The 22,291-nt window shown below is 53.6% G+C and overlaps 3 protein-coding genes across 6 annotated transcripts; 1 reads left to right on the forward strand and 2 right to left on the reverse strand.

The window, feature by feature from the left end:
* The first annotated feature begins 5,301 nt into the window (after positions 1-5,301).
* Positions 5,302-13,922, forward strand: TM4SF19 (transmembrane 4 L six family member 19). Its single transcript, XM_083848698.1, has 6 exons — positions 5,302-5,633; positions 6,977-7,160; positions 7,244-7,321; positions 7,635-7,813; positions 7,911-8,233; positions 13,783-13,922. Exons 2-5 carry the CDS (start codon positions 6,984-6,986, stop codon positions 8,131-8,133), a joined length of 657 nt encoding a protein of 218 aa, XP_083704824.1. The 5' UTR covers positions 5,302-5,633; positions 6,977-6,983; the 3' UTR covers positions 8,134-8,233; positions 13,783-13,922.
* On the reverse strand, positions 9,320-13,287 carry NEU4 (neuraminidase 4). Of its 2 annotated transcripts, XM_083848690.1 has the most exons (4): positions 11,567-13,287; positions 10,795-11,026; positions 10,448-10,703; positions 9,320-10,241 (listed from the first exon to the last, which is right to left on the reverse strand). In XM_083848690.1, exons 2-4 carry the CDS (start codon positions 10,993-10,995, stop codon positions 9,334-9,336), a joined length of 1,365 nt encoding a protein of 454 aa, XP_083704816.1. In that variant the 5' UTR covers positions 10,996-11,026; positions 11,567-13,287; the 3' UTR covers positions 9,320-9,333. The 2 variants fall into 2 exon arrangements, with proteins under 2 accessions (XP_083704816.1, XP_083704815.1); XM_083848689.1 differs by having other exon boundaries at positions 10,795-13,287.
* GAL3ST2 (galactose-3-O-sulfotransferase 2) lies at positions 13,298-21,348 on the reverse strand. Of its 3 annotated transcripts, none has more exons than XM_083848693.1 (4): positions 20,789-21,348; positions 15,196-15,276; positions 14,422-14,701; positions 13,298-14,334 (listed from the first exon to the last, which is right to left on the reverse strand). In XM_083848693.1, the coding sequence occupies exons 1-4, from the start codon at positions 20,812-20,814 to the stop codon at positions 13,474-13,476; spliced, it is 1,248 nt and encodes a 415-aa protein (XP_083704819.1). In that variant the 5' UTR covers positions 20,815-21,348; the 3' UTR covers positions 13,298-13,473. The 3 variants fall into 3 exon arrangements, with proteins under 3 accessions (XP_083704819.1, XP_083704821.1, XP_083704820.1); XM_083848695.1 differs by having other exon boundaries at positions 15,095-15,276; positions 20,789-21,347; XM_083848694.1 differs by lacking the exon at positions 15,196-15,276.
* Positions 21,349-22,291: the final 943 nt, after the last annotated feature.

Here is a 22,291-nt window from a genome sequence, read left to right on the forward strand (position 1 = left end):
CCAAAAAGTTATGGAATAGCGTAACTGTGTCAAGTCATCCTAAAGCCTTAAACTAGTGTTCACCATGACAATCTTTCTAGTGTGTGCTGGAAAAGAGTAAATGTGCTTGGTTTGGCACGTCCAAATCCAAGGCTTTCTCCTTTCTCTGTGGGGGGTTCTGAGATCTGTGATAGGGCCCTTCTGGGAGGCACTGACCTCCAAAGGAGAAGGCTGTTGTGCTAGCCAGCTCTCCGGGGCTATCTGGGAAGTGACTTTGTTGTTTTCAGCACATGCACCTCTCCTCACTATGTTAAAGAAAGACAGCTCCGCTTTCTGTGATAAAGACTTGCTTGTGCACCTCTCAAAGCTGGAAAACAACCTGATCTCTTCATCCAGCTTAGGAAAATATTTTCCATTCTGACTGAGTCGGAAATACCTTTTCATCACAGCCAGGCAGCTGCAGGATAGACTCATAAGATACCTTTTTTTTTTTTTTAATGTATTTATTTTTCCTTTCAGCAGATGCCTTCCAACTGCATTGATTTACTTGGTGTGGTAAATTTGTGGCATTCCTAAGGAAGTTAAAGCAAACATCATCATACTGCCCAGCAGCATCATGTTGGTATTTCTTCTGTCGGGTTTTTGCCACAAACAGTGCAGGTCTTGTCAAATGGGCTTACTGTGGCAGTGAACGTGCCCACACCTGGGTTCAGAGAGGTCTTATCTATTGGTGGAAACAGATTTATGTGTGCTACCAAAAAGAGTGGAAGAGACAACTGAATCATGCTGAGTATCCTCTGGGCAGGACCGAGGTGGAGTTTGGCTTTGCCCAGAATGATTCCAGCAAAGAACGTCTCCATAGCAGTGATCTTGTCAATTCAAACTCATCTTGGCCTCTTTGATCCTTGTCGAAGCCAAACTGCTGTTGAAACCTAACCTGCCATACAACTTCCACAGCCCCAGAGGAGTTTAGGGAAGCAAAGACCAGAAGAGCATGATTAAGAGAGTGGATGCTGTTGTTATAAACGGCTCACAGACCTCAAAGTTCAGAAGGACCCATTGCCAAACATGATGGGTTGGAGAGCGACAGCCCAAGAGTGACAGGTTGAAGTGCCACGAAACAACTAGGTTAAAAGTTGGTCAGCACCTATTTAGCTGCATCTGCTGTCAGAAAAGGAGTTGGTGTGCCGATCTCGCCAAGCCAGAATCACTTAGTGTGGGACCACGGTGGCTGGGTGACTTGGCAGTCAGTTATTTGACTGTAATTGCTGTGCTGATGTGCTGATTTTCATAATTATGTTCTCATGCTAGGAAGGGAGACACACAGTTGCTCACAGTGCTCAGGAGGCTATTCTGTTCCAGGCAGGGCTAAAATTAGCTTTTTCTCATTATTGTTATGGACTTGAGCTGGTGTAAGGGAAACGTCAGCCTTCCCTGAGCAAAGATTCAGTCTGATGTTTCATGCTGAATGGCATGGGGCTTTCTGTGGGACGTGATTGACCCGATCATGTGTGTGGCAACGTAGGAAGCTCAGATTGCCATGACGTAGAAAAGGGCACGAGATGAGGTTGCAACACATTTTATTCCAGTGGAGTGAAAAATGCTTCCTCCCAGTCTATGCAAAAAGTAGAGAAAGGAGAAACTGGATTATTCTCTGCTGTCAGCTATCCTATGTGAGACTGGCTACTCTTTACTGCTGACTGCTTTTAGAGACCGATTCCTCTTATTTAAGAATAAAACGGGGATTTACGTGCTGGTGCAAACTGTGATTTTCCTCTCAGAGTAACTATCTGGTTATTCATATAATCTGCTCCTCGCGGACAGTTTTCCATACAAAAAAGGAATTGGCTGATGTAACCCAGCATTGTCTGTTCATTTTTTTCCATGTGGAACTCAAGGCTTGAACTCCATTATCCGTTTCTGCCCTATTAGGGCAGGTTTTATATTCTCAGCATTCATGTCCTAGTTGATTTGAAAGCAGAAAAAGCCATTTTGAAATGTGTTGGCCAACACGTTACCCTAAGCAGAGCAAGTTGGGTTATATACTGTGAGGTGGCTACAGGTTGCCCTCCGGTTCCTATTTTGTCTACTGTGTTAGAGGAGGACCTGTGGCTGTTGCAGACGGGGAAGTTCACGTCCCAAGCAGCTGATGTGCCTCAAGTCCCCCTGATGACCCCACATGGAGTGTAAGCTTTCTCCAAATGCTGCTTTGAGAAGGTTCTTCCTTCTGCCTATATAACCCACAAGCAATTCTCCTCTTTGCTTGTGCTGTCTGCAACTCCTCTGCCAGAAAATTGCTCCGCTTTTGCACTGTGGCTTCCCTTCCTGCTGCTCTGGGACACAGAAGTTGTGTTCTCCCGGTCCCTTTTCATGTCTTGGAGCTGCCATGGTCAGGTCTGCTCTGAGGGCCCACGAGTGTGATCTTGCCCACTGCCCATTAACTACCAACACGAGCAGCTCAGATAGCACTTCTGAATGTTGGTCACTTGCAATAATTAAAATATCCAGAAATAACCTTCCTAACTAAATGCTGTCACCAAAACGTGTGATATATATGTAATGGGGTATGCTCAACACCTGGAGGAAAACTGCAAGAAAGCAACAGGCAGGAGATGGGAACAGCTGAGAAGTGAGTATATTCATTTAGAAGCTTTCATTAAAATAACAGTGTTTTCCATCCTGCACGTGAAAATGAGAAGAGGCAAACCTGAACCTTCCAGCATCTACATACAAAGCTCTTGCTCAGCAGGTGAAGCAAGGGGAAACATGATGGAAGCCCTTGGTGGAGGCTGTGGACGTCTGGTACCAGAAGAGTTGCATTTGGTGTGGGCTGCAGAAGAGAGGGAGATTTGTTTTTGCAGAGTCCAACTCCAGAGCATCTTCTGGTCTGGCACCAGTCCCTCCTGGTTCAGGTGCTGCTGTCCTCCGCAGCCAGGGGCCTGACACCGAAACGGGCCACGTCAGCCCAGCAGCTGCCACGTGTCAGATCAGAGCCAGCTCCTCAGCGGACCTGCCACCTGCCAAAGCAAAGCCAGTGAGTGAAATTTGTTGCGCCTCTAGGGGAACAGATTTAAGAAAGGGAAAAAAATGCTGAGCATCTGCAGCTGGGAGAGAGAAATGAGAAACCGTAGAGAGGAAACCACCCTCCAAACACCAAGGTCAGAGAAGAAGGTGGAAGAAGAGGGGCTCCAGGCATGCAGCAGAAGTTCGCCTATGGAGAGGCCCCTGGTGGAGCAGGCTGTCCCCCTGCAGCCCATGGGTCCCACATGGAGCAGATCTCCACGCTGCAGCCCGTGGAGGAGCCCCCGGTGGAGCAGGTGGATGTGGCCTGGAGGAGGCTGCGGCCCATGGAGAGCCCCCGCAGGAGCAGGCCCCGGGCCGGAGCTGCAGCCCGTGGAGAGGAGCCCACGCAGGAGCAGGGGGTCTGGGGGGAGCTGCTGCCCGTGGGGGACTTCTAACAGTAATTTAGCATTGAAAGAAAATCGAGGGAAGGACAGAAATTCATATCCAAAGGGTTCTTGTAAATGGGATTACATTAGGCTGGTGACCTGTCACCAGTGGGGTTCCCCAGGGCTTCGTTTTAGGGCCAGTCCTCTTCAGTGTTGTCATAAGCAATTTAGATGTAGGACTTGAAGGTTTTTTGAGCAAATTCACAGACGATACTTAATTGGGTGGAGCTTTCGATTCCGTCAAAGGTGGAGCGGCCTTGCAGAGAGATCTAGACAAATTAGAGAGATGGGCAATCACCAACCACATGAAGTTTAACAAGAGCAAGTGCTGGATTCTGCACCTGGGAAAGGGCAATCCTGGCTATACGTATAGACCAGGAGACGAGATGCTGGAGATCAGTCCTGCAGAAAGGGATCTGGGGGTTTTGGTCAACAGCAAAGTGAACATGAGCCAGCAGCATGTCCTAGCAGCCTGGAGGGCCAACCACACCCTGAGGTGCCTCAGGCACAGCCCTGCTAGCTGGTCAAGGGAAAGGATTGTCCTGCTCTGCTCTGTGCCAGTGCAGCTTCACCTCAAGTACTGTGTGCAGTTCTGGGCACCACAGTATAAGAACTATTTCAAACTATTAGAGAGTGTCCGGAGAAGGGCCACACAGATGGTGAAGGGTCTGGAGGGCAAGACATGTGAGGAGCAGCTGAGGTCCCTGGGTTTGTTCAGCCCGGCGCAGAGCAGGCTGAGGGGAGGCCTCATGGCGGCCTGCAGCTCCCTCAGAGGGGAGCGGAGGGGCAGGCGCTGAGCTCTGCTCTCTGGGAACAGCGACAGGACCCGAGGGAACGGCATGGAGCTGGGACAGGGGAGGGTCAGGCTGGGGGTTAGGAAAAGGTTCTGCACCCAGAGGGTGGTTGGGCGTTAGAACGGGCTCCCCAGGGAAGTGGTCATGGCACCGAGCCTGCCAGAGTTCAAGAAGTGTTTGGACAACACTATCGGACACAGTCAGATTTTTTGGGTGGTCCTTTGGGGACCAGGAGTTGGACTCAGCGATCCTTGTGGGTCCTTTCCAACCTGGGATATTCTGTGATTCTGTAACATGTGAGCTGGGCCTGGGCATCCCGTTGGCTGATGTCCAGTGCCGTTTCTGAGGAGTGGAAGGTGTGGGCCAGGCTGTGACACCCCACTACTGAAAGCCTTCCCCTGCTCTTTGGGAGGCATTGAGTTGGAGACATGGCTGGAGAGCAAGGTTTTTGGAAAGAACATGGGAAGTGCTGTGTATCCAGGATGTTGGTGTCGTCATGGCAAAACTGATCTCACCAGAGCTGTCTGTGGCAGCGTTACAGCTTTTAGTGAAGGTTTTTGGTGTCGAGATCTTGCTGCAGCTTCAGTTTCCACGGGTTGAACGTGTCCCTGGTGGAGGTGTCTTTTCATCCTTCACGTCCAGCAAGGGAAGGCATTTTTCAGTAACTGCACTGGCCAGCCAGTGCCTTGGGAGCTCTATTCTGCTCTGAAGCCCTTCGTCAGCTAAAGCCACATCTGCTGCTGTCTCTGACACACCACATCAGTGTGACAAAGGATCAGCCACCACCATCTTACATAAAAATGAGTCCCCACAAACAGCGAGGCACCGTTGTATTGCACATCCACCGTAATCCTGCAACATGGTCTGAGATGGCCCTTAGAGCATACCACACCTGCTCTGAGCGAAACATTGGTGAGGTTTCTTCACCAGCTGAAGAGCACGTACAGGATTCCCTCTCCCCGCTGGACTTGTATCAGCTTCTTGGCCACCAGAGCAGGGTGTTAGAGAGCACAGATTGCTTGTATTTTCTTGCAGGTTGCTGGGTTGGTGGTTCTCCCCATGCCAAGGGGGTTGTGCTGCTCCTTCTGCCTGGCTCTCCGTGCTCATTTGCTTTCTGGCGTCGCTCCCCGAGAGCTGGCTTTCTTAGGGAAGGAAATCAGCTGCAGGCAGGGGCTGCCTCATTCACAAGGAAGAGTCATTCTTCCTTTTGAGCCACTGGTTGTGTGGGAGAGGGATGGTGCATGATGCGGTGGGTGGACCTCAGGGTGGAGGAAGAGGATGTGCAGAGTGTGCTGGGACATCATAAATAGCACCCATGGGTGCTGCCTCCGTATATTCTCCCAGGGCAGAGCTCCTCCCAGGGGGATGCTGCCAGCTCCACACTGCTGACTTCTCCCAGTGTTGCTCCCAGGTAAGCCAGGAGGAAAGGAGGACAGGTTCCCTGTGCTTTCCTTGAATCCCTTTCTTGTTGGCCATGGAGGCATGCTGGCAGGGAGGGTGTCTTTCTTGCAAACATCCTAACAGAGCCTGGATCTGCTGCCCGTTCGCTTTTACCTTCTTCTCCCCTTGGTGTGTGTGTGTTTGTGTGTGTTCCTCTTTAGCACACGAGGAAGAAGGAAATAGCTAATGCCAACCTGCTTCTGGCTCAAGGGGAGTGCTGGGGGGACAGCAAGTGCAGGTCCCATGGGGCTGCCATGCGCTGGGCGTGCAGCCCGAGCTGCTCACAGGGCACCTCTTCCCACGGAAACAGCCATGCGGCACCTCAGTGGTTCTGCTTCTGTAAAGCCAGTGCGAGCCTGAAATAAATTAACCAGCATGAGAAGTGACCGGACTGATGGAATTCATGCAAAATAGGTTGTAAGCTACCACAAAAGGGGGGGAATGCATAAAAAACAGCGAGACCTGAAACAAAAACGAATGCATGTGTGCATGGTAGAAGAAACCTGGAGATCTTCCCCCTAGCTCTGTGCCTGAAATGTCACATTCTGGCAAACAAACCTGCTTTTGAGATGAACTCCAAGGTGATCTCAGTGCAGGGATCCAAAGCCAAGACAGCCGCACGGCAGGCTGTCACAGTGCTCCCGAAGCAGCCGGGGGACAGCACCTGTGGTGGAGGTGTGGAAGAGCGAGAGCAAGGTTTTGACCAGGTGTCACCTGGAGCTGGCCGGGTGCTTCCTAGGTGCACTGATAGCTTGATAAAATGGAAAAATAAAGCTGAGCATCTTGCCCAAGGACTGCTTCAAAGGGCTGAGGGCTGCATGGGTTTTGAGGACAGCTTGATGCAGGACCTGCCATAGTCTGAAGTCCTGCCTAGCGAAAAATACTGGCAGGTCTGAAATTGGGCATCTCCTTCTACAATAAAATAGCTCAGCCCCAAGAAAATTTATTGACAGCAGTAGATTGGTATTAATATTGAATTTAATTTGAATAAGTAATGAATCACATGGTCTTGTCACTGCGATCTGTTTGTTCTTTTAAAAGTTTTTGCGTAGACGCATCCTGTTGGCTGATGAGCATGGGGATGGTTGGTTTTTTTTTCTTTCTTTTTTTTTTTTTTCTGTCTTCACTCTTATCTGCAGCTTGCATGTATGGTTGTGCCCCATGTAAAACATCCCATGGCTGCAGTGCAGGGAAATGGCATTTCCATTGGAAGATCCCTGTGAGGTGGGGGGGCAGCAGTGCTGGGGGTCACGGTGGGGCTGAAGGCAGCCTTGTCCTCTCCTCATCCTCCTCCTCCTCCCCATCCCCGTGCAGGCAGGCCATGTGCGTGGGGAGGTGCAGCCGCATCGTGGGCCCCTGCCTGCTGGCACTGGGCACGCTCTCTGTGATAGCCAACATCCTCCTGCTCTTCCCTGGCGGGGCGTGGAAGTACCTGGTGGACGGGCACATCACCAAGCAGGCCAAGGTCATGCCGGGCATCTGGGGAGGAGGCATCACTGTGAGTATCGTGTTTTGCACGGCATCCTCCATCCCCCACACGTGATTCATCCCCCCCCCCAAGCCGTCTTCTCCATCCCGCAGGTGCTGCTAGTGGCGACCCACATCACAGCGGTGGGGTGGCGATGTGCCGGCTGCTCCGACTGCGGCACCCGTCGCAACGTAAGGCAGGGCTGAGGCCCCCAAGCAGCGCGGGGTTGGACGTGGTGGGGTGTCCCCTCTCCCGTGGGCATGTGGTGGGGCGTTGCGCGGTGACCCCGTGGTGGGATGTTCGCAGAGTGCCACCTCTCCTGAGGGCCCACGGTGGGACATCACATGGTGTCCCCACTCCTGTGGACCCACGGTGGGACACTGCATGGTGCCACCTCTCCTGTGAGCCCACGGTGGGACACTGCACAGTGTCCCCTCCCTGGAGGACAGGGCTTTGTGCGGGCTCCCAAATTCCGCCCAGCCCCAAGCCCTGTGCTCCCCGCAGGCCTTTCTCTCCGCCGTCCTCTCCAAGCTGGCACTCCTGGGCTCTGCCGCCTGCTTCATCCTGTCTGGGGTGGGCCTGACCAACGGCCCCCTCTGCCTCTACAACGCCTCCGAGCATGGCCACGGCCCCACCTGGGGATACCCTTTCTTGGACACCGGCAGCCAGGTGTCTGACACCAGGTATAGGGCCCTCATAATGCAGGCAGTGAAATGAAGGCGGTGTTTCAGCGGCTGCTCGTGGCTCATCCTCTCTCCCCCCCCCCCCCCCATGGCACAGGGTACTGGTGCCGGCGGATTATTTCCTGTACAAGCCGGACACCTGGGACACCTGCCTGGAGCCGGCGGGCATCGTGGCTTGGAATGTCGCCCTCTTCTCCCTCCTGCTGCTCGTCAGTGCTGCCGAGATGGTGCTGGCCTCCATCCAGATCCTCAACGGCTGTGCTGGCTGCCTCTGTGGCTTCTGCGAGGGGAAGCAGGGCCGCCCCACACGCCTGGACTGAGCGCTGGAGCTGTGCTGGCGTGCACGGGGCTCACTGCAGGTGCTGGCGGCTGGAGACTGGCCTAGGGACAGAGGAGGAGAAGCGGATCCCGAACGTCGAGGTATGGGAGCAAGCCCTGGAGGGATGGGGGGCTCCTGGAGGGACCTCGTTGGGAACCTCACTGGAAATGGGACGACGGAGCAGCTGCTCACCCTGACCAGCCCAGCGGTGCAGAGCCCCATCCCCATTGCCCCTGGGGCTTGGCTGCGCTCACGGCGAGCGTCACCGCCTTCAGCACGTCCTCATCCCTGCCTGATGCAGGGGCAGAGCACAGGGGCTGCAGGAACAGAAAGTGCCTGTGCTTGGAGCGTATTTGCACATGAACTGGTCGGGTTGAGAGGAAAGTAGCAATGACCATGGTAACTTGAAAAAGCAGTCAGCCAGATTACACAAAAACAATGAGATTAAGGTTTTGATGAGAGAAATTGGGTTGAAAGTAAGTATTAAAAAGGAGCGAGAGAAGGTGCATAAGCAAGTGTGCCTGTGAGAGGAGAGGCCATGGCATTGTGCCCCAGCAGCCCCCCCCCGTGGCAGCCCCGATCTGCGGCACCGCTGCTAGTGCCACTCAATTTGTGTTTCACAGATTGATGGTTGATTGAGTGGACTTGGGAAAGCAATAAACTGCTTTCTTGAGGTGAATCGAAGGGTTTTTTCCAGTGCCAAGGACCTGGCTGTGAAGCTTGCTCGCTGGCAGGGTGCACGGAGGGGCTGCTGGAATGCCACCTCCACCACTCTGCGCCGATGTGAAGCTGGAAGCAGGAGGGAGAACGTCATTAGGGACCCGTCCTTTATTTGGAAGGATGCTGGGTGGAGGAAGAGAGGTACAAGGGCAGTGAGACAGAGAGATAAAGGCTGAGGACAGGGATAACATGGTAATAATGGCATGAGCCTCTGAGCCCAACCACCTCTATAATTAAAAAGTAGCAGTACAAATGAGATAAAACTCTGTGTTGGGACAGGAGCACCAGCCCTCAGCACGGTCCAGCCCAGGGGACTGGAGGAGTCCCCAGATCCCACCCTGGTGTACATCAGCAGAGCTCGCCCTGCCGCAGGGTCATGCTGGGCTCTCCCTGCGTGCCACCAGACCCAGCCCAGCCACGGAAGGCGGCCGGTCCCCACGTGCCCACGGCCGGCCCACGCCAGGGGATGCGGCGGGCGGCTCTAGGAGACACAGCAGCTTCTTTGCCTCCGCTTCCTGCAGGGCACTGCAGCCGTCAGGGGGATGTTCTGGAGCACATCGTGCAGCGTGAACATGCTTAAGGATATCTGCTCATAGGGGGACCGCCTCCCGTTCTCGTAGAGGCAGGCAAAAGCAATGGCCGGGCCACCAGAGACGGGGGCCTGGCTGTGGGGCAGCTCCATGTAAGCCAGGTCCGAATATGCACTCGGACCCTCGTAGATGACCCAGGGTTCGGTCCAGCTCTCTGCATCCCTGGGGAAAGTGCTGAGGTGAACCCCCATGTTGACCCGCGACATGGGGCTGGTGGGGTGGGAGTAGAGCACCCACGTTGGTGCTTGGAAGAAGGTGCCGGGGCCGGAGGTGGCTTTGGGGTCCACTTGGAGCTTATCCCCTGCTGCCCTCAAGGCAAGCAGGTCCCGAAAACGGGGGAGCGGCCGCGGAGCCGAGCCTTGTCCAGGGACGTCAGGGGGCTGGGGGCCGTACACGAAGGGCGCAGGGAAGCCGATGACACTGCCGTGGCACCCGTGGGGGGGCTCGACCAGCCGCTGGACCAGCTGCCCCCCGTGGAAGACAGCCCCGTCATCGGTGCTCAGTGCCTGGACGCGGAAGCCCAGGGGGCTGCGGGCGTTGCAGTAGAGGACATTGGAGCCATCCTCCTCATCCACCGAGACCAGCTGGCACTCGCCCGTCTGCAGGTTGGGGATGAACTCCCCGAAACGCCAGCCCCGGCCGTGGTCGTCGCTGTAGAAGGCGAAGGAGTGAGGGGTGGTCTTGCAGAGCTGCCCGAAGCACTCCTTGCAGTCAATGTGGTAGCTGTAGGCGGGCACCAGCAGTCGGCCGGAGCGCAGCTGGATCCCATGCCCGGGGCCCAGTGCAAAGGTGGCCCAGTCTGGGGACAGGGGGACGAGCGTGATGAGCAGCCCCCGGCTCCCCCACCACCAGGCTGCTCTCTCCATCTCCTCCCCGCTCCACTCAGGCTCCTCTTCTCCCTCGCCCCAGCTCTGCCCTTGGACCCTCGCCTGGTCACAGCCCGAGGCTGCTGCTGGCCGTGCCACACTCGCTGGCTTTTTTGCCCCTGCCTGCTGGTGTCACTACCTTTGATGGCCCTGCCGATGACCTGCTGCGTCAGGTCTGTGGCCTTGCTCCAGCTCAGACCCTGGTCGGCACTGGTGACGCAGCACAGGCGGGTGACGTTCTGGCCCGTGACAATCTGGAAGGCTTCAGGTGTCCTGCCCAGCACCGTGATGAAGAAGAGGAAGAGGGTGCCCGTGAACTCGTCATAGAGCGGGCAGGGGTTCATCGACCGGTGGTGCTGCAGCGTCGCCGTCTCAAGCACCCGCATGTCTTCCCACTGCACGGGGACGGGGCAGAGCGGTCAGACCCCTCCCCAGCCCGCCCCGGGCCTGATCCAGCCCCCACTGCGGTGTCGGCCCCGCTCCCACCTCCACATAGCCGCCGTAGACGGTGCCGCGGCGCAGCACCAGCAGGTTGGCGTGGGTGTCGTCGGCGCTCAGCCGCTCCTCAGCAAAAGCCAGCAGCTTGGCCACGCAGGGCAGGTAGAGCAGGGCCGGCACGCGGTACGTGACGCCGCTGGTCTCCTTCTCGAAGAGCACAGTCCGGGCAGGGAAGTGCCGGGAGCCCATGGTGCCTGCGGCAGAGAGAGGGGCGGCCCCCCTGCGGGCAGGGGGCTCGTGGCACTGCCCCTGCCCAGGTAGGATGTGGGGAAAGGTGCTGGGCAGGACACCGCGTGGAGTGGGGCTCCCAGTAAACCGAGGCTGGCAAGGGACAGGGTGGGAGCCATGGCAGGGCATCAGAGGGGGCAGAGCTGTCCCTGGGTGTCCCCATGCACGTCCTTGGACCTGAGGGATGGGATTCCTTGCCCCTGGGCACAGCGGCTGCTGGTTTTGCTCTCCAGCTCTCATCCCCCTCTTTCAGCCAGAGCTGTCACTAGAGGTTTCACAACTGAGCCACGCTGGCAGGTGGGAGTCCTGTCTGGCAATGAATGAAGCCACCAAGGACTTGGGCTGGTCCTGCTGGAGCAGGGGCTCTGCCCTGGGGAAGCTCCATGGCCTCTCCCGCTCCCTTCAGCATCTCCCCTTTCTCTGCTGCATTCCCACAGGGCAAGGGCTGGGTCTGCTGCCCACCCCAGGCTGCCGGGAGGGGTTCTTGCCTACGTTTTGCCCAACGCCCCATGGGGAAAGCCCAGGCACTCACCCGGTCCTACTCAGCGCGGGGCAGCCGCCTCCGTCCCCTGGCAGGCATTGGGGCAATGCTGGCTCCTGCAGGGCTGGCTGCCTGTAGAGCCTGTCCCCAGCCGTCCCCCCACCGATATGTCACGGGGCTCCTGCCGTGGCCAGCGGCCGGCAAAAAGCCCTGAGTCAGCAGCAGCACAAAGGCCCCATTATCAGGCAGGGAGAACCCGGGCCCCTCAACCTGCATCTGCCGCGCTCAGGGCCGCAGGGAGGGAACGCCGAGGGAAGAGGTCCCTCCTGCCTCAGTTCCCTTGCTCACCCCCGGGAGCAGTGCAGGGGCCCCCAGAAGGCTGCCATCTCCTCTGCCCCAGCTGGCTCAGGCTGTTGGGATGTAGCTGGGGTTGCTGGAGCAGAAAACCCATGAGGGTGCCATTAAGCACTGTGTTGTTCCTGCCCTACAGCTCACGGTCTCACTGGGTGCAAGGCAAAGGCTGTGTCTTCACTGGCCTATTTGGCCTCATTGCAGGACAAAAATATAAAACACACCAAGGTGCATGGAAAATGCCGAGTTTGTAAGAGCAAATGCTCCCCCCCATCTCTCTCCCCCCTCCCCCCTCCCAGTGCTGTGAGGCTGGAGGCACGGGATCTGCATGGCAGGCTCCTGCCTCCACTGGCCTTGGGGCTGCTGGGTTGAACCGCAGCCCCGGAGCTCTCCTCCAGCTACAGCTGCACGATGTCCCTGCTCCTGCCCGCTTCACCCTGAGGCAGCCGCTGAAGCCACCGAAGCAGCCCCAGGGTGGCCATCGCCCCGTCACCACCCGGGTGACTCGATGCCTTGCGTGCTGGTGTGGGGTAAATCACTGGTTAGCGGGTGGTGCCGCTGCTGTGCCCAGACCTTCCCCAGGCACTTCCCTCGCGGCCAACCTGCACGGCGCAGGAGGGAGGGGACCCTGGTTAAACTTTGCAATCCTGCCCCACGGGTGGTGGCAGGCGCAGTAGAAACCAGGGATGGGCTCCAGAAACCTGCGCTGAGCCCAGCCACTGAGTGAGGGCGATCATTAACTGCAATGACGCCAAAGCTGTCACTCCCTGGGGGGGTTTGGCCCACGAGGGTTTGATTCCCATCACGAGGTGATGCCCTAGGCCAGCAGTGGCTGTGCCTCCCTGGATCCCTTTCCTAATCGGCATTGGAAGTTTGGCCACAGGAGCAATGGGATGTGATGAAGCCTCTGCTGATGATAAAATGTCGATGCTGCTGGCCTGGAGACCTAATTTCTTTCCTATGAACCTGCTCCTTCAAGTACTGCATTCCCTTGGTGAGCTCTTGTCCTTATCTCCCCCCCGGCTTTTGTCTCCTAAAAGCAGAAAATTGAGACTCGCTCTAGTGAGCTGTAACCAGCCTGGAAGTAATGACCGCTATTAAAAAAAGGTCAAATGCAAACCAAATGATTAAGCCCCTGATTAATGATTAAGGGGGAGGAAAATCTAACCCAGCCCGAAAGCCTGCCAGCTCCCAGGAGCACTGGGCTGTCCCCTGCGTGTGACAGCAGCAGCACATCTGTGAGCGGCACGGACCTGAGCATTATCTGGCCGAGTCCTTGGCTGGAGGCGTTCTGGGACCTGCCTCAACCTCGGTGAGCTGGGAAGGAGGACTGCAAGCACGTGGTGGGCTCAGTGCCCCAGCAAGCATCACGACCCCATGAGAGGGGAAGAGAGGAGTGGGTGGCACCCACCTAATGACAGAGGCGGTAAATGTAGAGAAATATAAGTGTTTTTTTTTTTCCCATAAAATAAAAGCTGGAGAGTGGAGGTAGCTTTCAAATGACCCCCACCCCCCCAGTATCCCCCTCGTGTGCAAGAGTCTCATCACCAAACCCTGGCGATGCAAAGGGCCACAGCAGTGGGATGCTGCAGAGGCTGGCGTACGCTCTAGTTTTGACTTGGGACCCGTGTCTTCTCCAGGGAACTGCTCCATGGCAAGGGAAGGTCTAACGGCTTCCTCTTCTTGTGTGGGTGCTGAAGGGAGTAAAGATAGGACATGTACTGGAGTTCTGGCACAATCATTTTCTGGCAGTTTTTCAGAGTCTCGTTGTTTAAGTCTGGTCTGATGTTGTAACCAAGGATATTTGCATCCCCTGACTGAAAAGGCAAGAGAGTTTTGTCCTTGATGTGAGTCTTCACCACTGCCTCTTGGCCCAAGAGGCAGGTCTCCATGAGCTCCTTCTGTCTCATCCGCAGGTGATTTACCTCTTTCTCCAGCTCCTCAAGTCCTATGGTCTCCTCAATTCTCCTCCAGAAGCTCCGATTGAAGTGCAGGTAGAGGTTCCAGTCAAGCGAGCACCACGTCTTTATCCTCTCCTTGCTTTCTGGAGTCAAGGTCTGGACAGTGTCATTGCTTCTGGAATTGAGCTTAAAGTAGATCACATCATCTAGATCCCAGCACAAAGTGTGCTTCAGGAGGATCATGGACTCATCAAAGTAGTCTGCTATCAAGATCAGGTGGAAGTTCTGTTCAATCTCCTTTAAGACCTCCTGGGTGTAGTTTTCATTGCCCTCTGCGTTGTTATCATAGCCAAAGTCAAACCACATGTTATTCTTGGCGTAGATGTTTTTCGTGTAATCCTCCTCACGGTAATATTTCAAGGGCGATGCCAGGTATTCATTCACGTCCTTGGAGCTACTGAAGGCAGGGGCCACGTTCTTGTAGTAGACGTAGGAAGATTCCAGCAGAAAAATAGGGTTCCTCAGGATGGAGAAGTAGAAGGTGTTCCCTGGCATCACTTTATGCACCTGTTTGTGGGGAGGAAGAAGAGGGGCTGTTAGTCCAGGGACCCTGTTTGTTCAACTGTGTACCTCCACAGGTGCCGTGGCTCTTACCTCTGAGGGGTTAAACCGCAGGTGGTTGCACATGATGTTGTAGTTTTGCCCTTTGGTTTGAAATTTCTCCACAAAGCTGGTCATGAATCTCTTCGGGTAACCCAGGTGGAAGCGCTGGTCAGCTGGGAGGGCGATGGTGAGGTTATACTTCTCTGTGAACCGAAACAGGATGTTGAGGACGGTGCTGCTGGCAGTCTTGTGGGTCTTCAGGAACATGACATTGGTTTTGGCGTGACATGGTGTGGGAGTTACCAGCAACTGTGCAGAGCTCCTCCAGAATCTGCAGGAAGGCAATGCATGGGGAAAACAGCCTCTCCAGTGCCGTACCCCGTCTCTTAGACCTGGCAAAGCTCAGCTAACCATCTCTTTTTCTCCCATGGCAGTAAAGCTTCAGGAGCCAAATGCAAGTGGGTTCTCCTGACCCCACAACAGCAGCTGGAGCGAGGCACCAACCCAAACAAGCCCCATCCCTTAGGCATGGATGTTGGACAGTTTTCTGTTTCTCCTGCTCCTCACTTGCCAAGTAGGGCCCAAATACTTCAGCTCAATCCCCTTTTAATTTGTCATTTGGCTGTTTTTGCCTTAAAGAGCTGCACTTTGGCTCATTTGATCACTTGTGTGCCCAAATGTGGATCTAGGGCCTGATTTTGGGTTGCTGCCCTTCCAGCATTACCTTAGATTGAGGGAGCTAAATCAAGTGTCACAGGCCAGATCCTTGTTGCCCTGCAGAGGTGAAGTCAAGCAACTAGTTGTTCTTGCTCTTTCTAGACTTACAGATTTTTACTAGTTGTATGGAAGAATCCCAACAGGGCGATTCCCACAAAAAAGTTGAAGAAGAGGAAACATTTGGTATACCTGGAAAGAGACCAGAATTTCTGTGAATGTTATCTCGTAGAAGACAACCCCTCCCCAAATGTGAACCACAAAGCTTTGCATGCTGTCCTCGGGGCTTCCATCACTGGGACCGTAATTTCTTTACGGTGCCAGCCACCAGCTGCATCAGCAGCTCTGGGGTTTGAGGCAGGACAACGAGAAATCACTTTTTTTTAACTCTCATTCCCTAATTTTCACCCACACAACCTACTTCTTTTGGGTTTCTGAGGCCTTAGAGTTTGTTCATTTAGAGTTTATTCGCTTCAAGCTTCTCCCATTTCGTGAACGGAATTCTGCACTTCAATTGCAAGAGCAAAGCAGCAATATATTGATTGCTGTATTGCAGTGATCTAACTAAGCTTAATCATAGATAAAACAGTGACTTAACAAGATTTCAAATGTCAAGGTACACTCTGGGCTATTTACTGCATAGAGAACCAGGTCAGACTAAAAGCACCAGAGAGACCCTCCCATGGGGTTGGCTGACAATTTATGTCTAAAGGATTATATACGCAATCATAGAATCATAGAATGGTTTTGGTTGGAAGGGACCTTAAAGATCATCTAATTCCAATCCCCTTCCATGGGCAGAAAGACCTCCCACCAGCCCAGGCTGCCCTCAGCCCCATCCAGCCTGGCCTTGGGCACTGCCAGGGATGGGGCACCCACAGCTCCTCTGGGCAGCCTGGGCCAGGGCCTCACCGCCCTCTGAGTAAAATTTTTCTTCCTTATATCTAATCAAAATCTACCTTCTTTTAGTTTAAAGCCATTACTCCTTGTCCTATCACTACACCCCCTGACCCAGAGTCCCTCCCCAGCTTTCCTGCAGCCCCCTTTAGGCACTGGAAGGCTGCTATAAGGTCTCCCCAGAGCCTTCTCTTCTCCAGGCTGAACCCCAGCTGCCTCAGCCTGTCTTCATAAGGGAGGTGCCCCAGCCCTCTGGTCATCTTCGTGGCCTACTCTGGACCCGCTCCAACAACTCCCTGTCCTTCTTGCGCTGGGGGCCCCAGAGCTGAGTGCAGGGCTCCAGGTGGGATCTCATGAAAGCAGAGCAGAGGGGGACAATCCCCTCCCTCGCCCTGCTGCCCACGCTGCTTTTGGTGCAGCCCAGGGTACGGGGGGCTTTCTGGGCTGCAAGCACACATTGCTGGCTTGTGTAGAGCTTCTCATCAACCACCACCCCCAGGTCCTTCTCCTCAGGGCTGCTCTCAATCCATTCTCCACCCAGCCTTTATTTGTGCTTGGGATTGCCCCAGCCCTGGTGCATGACCTTGACCTTGGCCTTGTTGAACCTCATGAGGTTCACACAGGCCCACCTCTCAGGCCTGTCCAGGTCCCTCTGGATGGCATTCCTTCCCTCCAGCGTGTCGACTGCACCACATAGCTTGGCGTTGTTGGCAAACTTGCTAAGGGTGCCCTCAGTCCCACTGTTCATGTCATTGACAAAAACGTTAATTAGTGCGGGTCCCAATACTGACCCCTGAGGATCACCACTCATTACTGATCTCCACCTGGACATTGAGCCATTGACCACAACTCTTGGAATGCGACCATTCTGCTAATTCCTCACTCATTAAGTGGTTCAGCCATCAAATCCATGTCTGTCCAATTTAGAGATAAGGATATCATGGGGGACAGCGTCAAATGCTTTGCACAAGTCCAGGTAGGTGATGTCAGTTGCTCTTCCCCTATCCACCAATGCTGTAACCCCACTGTAGAAGGCCACCAGATTTGTCAGGCATGATCTGCCCTTAGTGAAGCCATGTTGACTGTCACCAATTACCTCCTTATTTTCCATGTGTCTTAGCAGAGTTTCCAGAAGGATCTGCTCCGTGACCTTACCAGGTACAGAGGTGAGACCAACTAGCCTGTAGTTCTCCTGGGTATTCCTTTTTTCCCTTTTACAAAATGGGGGTTATACTTCCCCTCTTCCAGTCAGTGGGAACTTCATCAGACTGCCACAGCTTCTCAAATATGATGGACAGTCACTTAGCAACTACATCCACCAGTAGGATCCACAGATGGACCCACAAATGCATCTCCTCAGGCCCCATGGACTTGTGCACCTTCAGGTTCCTTATCTGGTCTTGAAACTGATCTTCTTCTACAGAGGGTGGTTCTTCATTCTCCCAGTCCCTGCCTTGTTCTGCTGGGGCCCGGGCTATGTGGCTGGAGCTCTTGTTGGTGAAGACTGAAGCAAAAAAGTCATTGAGTACCTCAGCCTTCTCCATTTCCCAGGTAACCAGGTCTCTCATTTACTTCTGGAGAGCGCCCATAATATCCCTAGTCTTCCTTTTATCACCAATGTACCTATAGAAGCCTTTCTTGTTGCCCTTGATGTTCCTGGCCAAATTCAATTCTAGTACAGCTTTAGCTTTCCTAACCTGATCCCTGGCTGCTCAGACAATATCGCTGTATCCCTCCCAGGCTACCTGTCTTTGCTTCAACCCTCCCTAGGCCTCCGTTTTCTGCTTGAGTTTGGCCAGGAGCTCCTAGTTCAGCCATGCAGGCCTCCTGGCATTTCTGCCTGACTTCCCCTTTGTTGGGATGCATTGCCTCTGAGCTTGGAGGAGGTGATCCTTGAGTATCAACCAGCTTTCTTGGGTACCTCTTCCCTCCAGGGCCTTATCCCATGGAACTCTACCAAGCAATCAATCCTTTATATCACTCAATACCATATAACAAGTTAGCAAGCTATTAGCGAGTAAGAAGTTTCTCAGTCTTGCAAGTATAGCTTCAAGAAGCTAGCTAATAATCACTTACCAAGTATCTATCACAGGAATCTCTCAACCTCGAGGAATACCCTTGAGAGGCATCCATGCTCAAGGGGAAGATCTTGGCAGCCCACTGCAGTGCAGAAGAGCTCAGCAGGCTCTGGGCTGTCCCCTATTTGTGGGGTAAGATGACGGACACATAGCTGTCGTTGCACACCAGCCATATGTGGTTGGTGCATGGTCCGTCAGCCCTTTTTTATTACATTGTCAGAGTCTACCCACAGCCAGACGCAGCCATTGCTGCATGACTCCGGCCACAGTGTGACAAGCAGGGCTCTGACAGCCAGATACAGCCATGGAAAACTGGAGACAGGATGGGCGCAAAGTCCAACAGAAAATTAGGAACCACACATGAAAATACAGCAATCGTGACCACCTGCCGAATGATTGAAGTGCCATAAAATGAATGCAAACACAGAGGAATCAGAATGCAGGGCCTGGGCCATGGCATAGCAGAAAGCGTGCTGGCTTTGCTTCCCATAAAAAAAACACCTTTGCTGTAAGCTTTGCTTTGAATGAAAGCACTTGCCCTCCTGCAAGGGAAACCCTTGGGCTGAAGAGCCCTTCCCAAGGCCCAGGAAGCCCCTTGGACGCAGCCAGCACCAACCTCTGATGGGGATTTGCAGCACAGCTGCTGAAAGAAGAGTTTCAGGACATAAACGGGGCAGCTTTCCATCAATATTTCTTCACTTTTTGTTCCCAGGGGTGAGACAACCCCTTTCCTTTGATCACTCTCTATATACAAGTAGAGCTGAGACTAGGGAAGAAATGCGGAGAGGCCAGCAGGCTCTTGTCTCTTGAATGCACCCCCTGCTTATTTTCTCGGTCTTTCACTTAAGGTGAAGCTGATGCTGGTGTGATGGTGTTCCAGAAAGTGCCTCCCTGCCTGCCTGGAGGCCTTTCCTAAGGCAATCTGGCTACAGCCTTCTTCTGCCTCTTTCCTGCAGAACTGAATGTGTGCAATAGGGAACTTGTTTGCTCAGGCAGTGTACCCAAAACGGAAAGCAGTTATACTCTGATTGATCTTTCAATAGGTAAGTGAATCAACATATACCTAAACATCCTGAAAATAAGTCAGCTGCAACATGTGCCATAAAGATTATCATTGCTATGTTATGAGAAAGAAGCTGAATGGGCTCTTTACAGCTCTACAACTTATCACCTCCAAGTAACCCTTATTATCTTATTAGTCACTGACGTTTACAAGCAATTACATTTTGTCATCCTGCTTCCAGATACCCAAATGTGCAGTGAGCCGAGCCTGTCTGCAGTGTAACTGGGTGCTCCCACCAGAGCCTCGTGGCCAGGCATGGCCAGCTCTCACTGCTGGCGACACTGGGGGTAACACATGGGGCCTTCAGGCTGAGGGAACCTCCAGGAACGAGAATGGGAAAATGGAGGCCAGGGAGGGGGGCTGAAAGGATGGGAGCACATCTGTGGGGTGCCGCCAAGCCCTGCGTCTCGTCCTGCCCTCTCCTTCAGTCCTGTTTCCAGCGTTCCCTGTGCCAGCATGGGCAGCAAGGTCTGGGATAGAAAGTCCTGGGGGGTCTGGGGCTCCTGGGGAGACAGGGGCTCCTGGAAGGATGCACAGGGGGCCTGGGAACCTCACTGGAAATGGGGCAAAGGAGCTGCTGCTCACCCTGGCCAGCCCAGCACCAGGGAGCCTGTCCCCACCTCTCTGGGGCTCAGCCACACTCGCAGCAAGTGTCACCAACCTGCACGTGGGGCTTCACCGCCCATCCTGCCCTCACCACCCCGGCACATCTCTGTGAGAGCCAGTGCTGCTCTCGAAGACTGTTCCCTTGACCACACACCTACCTTTGTCACAACTCTCTGACCAAGTCATTTCTAAAACCGAATGCCGACAGACACCATGCACAATGTTGGCTAAAATATCTGCTATCTTTTATTCCCTTCAAGAAAGACAGGTCCCTCTTGTTCCAGAGCTGTTCTGCTCTATTTGCTGAAGGTGAACAGTGCGAGTGCCTAGCATTGCAGAGGACAGAGCTGATCTTTTGTATGAACAGTTAAAGCCATAAGCAGAGGTATTTCACAACTATCAGCCGGATCAACAGGAGCATACAGGGCATGACGTGCAGAATCGTGGCTGCAGGGTTTTATTCCTCCCTAGCACGCAGCAAGGAGGCATTTCGCCTGGGGGGAGTGAAGTTCAACGCAGCCACAAGACGCAGGTTTCGTTCAGAGCACCCCTCATTGCCAACACACTACCTGCTTTTCTGCCCCTTTAATACAGTCTTCCCCAAAGCAAAAGTTCAAGAGTTCAAATCTGAGTGTTGCACAGAAATCACCGAAGCATGCAGGGTATGAAACCAGCCTGGGATCCCTTTGAGGACCCGCTTCAGAGCTACCACTAAAACACAAATTCTTCTAAGCCAAAGAGTTTGTCCTTTTGACAAAGGTAGCACTTGAATGTGCTGCTACGGATGCTTTAAGGTGGGACAACCTTTTTGTTTATTTGCGTTAAGCTGAAAACAACATCTCTAAGGATCTGTGTCAACATAACAAGGTTCTTTCAAATTAAAAGACTTGGAATACAGGAGGAGACACACACTGAAATTAACCTCTACCCCGGAGCAAACTGTAACTAACTATAGGTTATTAATCACTTAAATAGATTAACTGAACTATCTGAATCAGACCTTTCTACAAATCACGTTTTAATTCTGCACCTTTTAACATTCACATCCCTCTCCCCTTACCTTGAAGTGCACCTGAGGGTTTTCATGCTGCCTTGCTGCTGTGAGCTAGAAAGTATCTCCTTTGCAAATCAGTTCCAAAACTCCTTTCATTTACGGTCTCTGACGGATTTGGTGTAAGAGTGTCTATTTCTAGCATCCTGTTGCTGCTATGAATGGCTGGGACAGGTGAGGACAAAGGGAGTGGCTAGGTGTTCCCAGGGGCGGGTGGAAGTTAATTAATAAGCCATGAACAGTTCTGGTATGGCATCACATTTACACAGGCACCGATGCTTTTTCCAGGGCTGCCTTAGGAGACAGGGTTTGCAGCAGTTTTGCAGGGAATTGAAGATTTAGCAGGTTCCTTAGCAGGGACCCCCCCTCAAGAACAAGGGTACAGACGGGGGAAGACAAACATGCACACAAATGCTGTGCCTGGCTGCAGGAGGGAGGCACGGAGCTGATGCGGGCAGGATGCTGGGCTGGGGGCCGAAGGAGGGCATCACTGGTCCCTTTCATTTTCTGCAGCCCCTCCAAAGCGACATGTTCTGCCACACCTCCTGCTGCGGTGCTCGGTACCTGAGATGCCTTTCCTCCAGTTCTTGCCTGGAGATACAGGTCCAGACTTCTCTGTCAGACATGTGTGGCAGCAGGAAATTAGGGACAACAGCAAAACAGGAATGGTGTTAGGCTATTGGAAATCCCCCTTCATTTTAAGAAGCACCACCGGCATAAAAGCCCAAGACACAAACCACTTAGGCTCAAAGCCTTTCCCAGTGAAAACCGAGTTACAGTAACTGGAGGATAAGAGCTTAGGTCCTTTGCTGTATCTAAGTCTTGGGAGAAAAAAAAGAAAAAAAAGCACCACACTTTTGCACCTACACCAGCTGAGCTATATTTGATGGTTCATCTACATCTTTCTGGTGTTATTAATGACCACTGCAACTTGCATTACACGTGAATATGGAAGTCCACCAAGGCTCCTGTACGCCAACACTTCACAAACCGGGTTTCTTGATGCAGTTTGCCCAGGGAGAGCAGGATTTGTCCTACAGGTCTGGAGGTGGGGGCAGTTTCCCCAACCCCCACATTGGGGTTATGCTGGGAGAAGGCACAGCGTGCACGAGCTCAGAGAGGAGCTGCCTCCAGCCGCTTCTGCTCATCTGCACGGGGACAACTGCAGAACAACTCATGCAAGAAGAGGTCTTGTGATGCCTCATGCCACTGCAATTCTTCCATTTGCTGCATTCTTGCTGCCTGTCCTGGCATCATCTCCTTGCACCGAGGGATCTCCTCAGAAAGGCAAGGGAGAAGAAGCGGGAGCAGGAGCTGGGCAGGGGACAGCAGAAGCTCCACTGCACTGTACATCAGCAATGAAGGCTGCCTGATCCCAGTCCCCAGTTCTCTCCACATACACACACTGCTGTGGCCTCCCAGAGCCCACGCTCAGCAGAGGAATTGCTCCTTATGGGAGGTAGCTGATGCATGCCCAATGCGGGCAATAAAACATTGTGGCACCTTTTCCAG

Source organism: Anser anser (assembly GCF_964211835.1).
Source record: "Anser anser genome assembly, chromosome: 9".
Taxonomy (NCBI): Eukaryota; Metazoa; Chordata; class Aves; order Anseriformes; family Anatidae; genus Anser; species Anser anser.

Coding starts and splice junctions, on each gene's coding strand:
- TM4SF19 (XM_083848698.1), top strand. CDS start 6,984: ATGTGCGTGGGGAGGTGCAGCCGCATCGTGGGCCCCTGCCTGCTGGCA. Junction 7,161..7,243: donor TCTGGGGAGGAGGCATCACT/GTGAGTATCGTG, acceptor TCCATCCCGCAG/GTGCTGCTAGTGGCGACCCA. Junction 7,814..7,910: donor AGCCAGGTGTCTGACACCAG/GTATAGGGCCCT, acceptor CCCATGGCACAG/GGTACTGGTGCCGGCGGATT.
- NEU4 (XM_083848689.1), bottom strand. CDS start 11,274: ATGAGAGCTGGAGAGCAAAACCAGCAGCCGCTGTGCCCAGGGGCAAGG. Junction 10,704..10,794: donor TCTACGGCGGCTATGTGGAG/GTGGGAGCGGGG, acceptor GTCCCCGTGCAG/TGGGAAGACATGCGGGTGCT. Junction 10,242..10,447: donor CATCGGCAGGGCCATCAAAG/GTAGTGACACCA, acceptor CCCTGTCCCCAG/ACTGGGCCACCTTTGCACTG.
- GAL3ST2 (XM_083848693.1), bottom strand. CDS start 20,814: ATGAAAACCCTCAGGTGCACTTCAAG. Junction 15,277..20,788: donor ACCCTCAGGTGCACTTCAAG/GTAAGGGGAGAG, acceptor GTCTCTTTCCAG/GTATACCAAATGTTTCCTCT. Junction 14,335..14,421: donor TGCGGTTTAACCCCTCAGAG/GTAAGAGCCACG, acceptor CCCCACAAACAG/GTGCATAAAGTGATGCCAGG.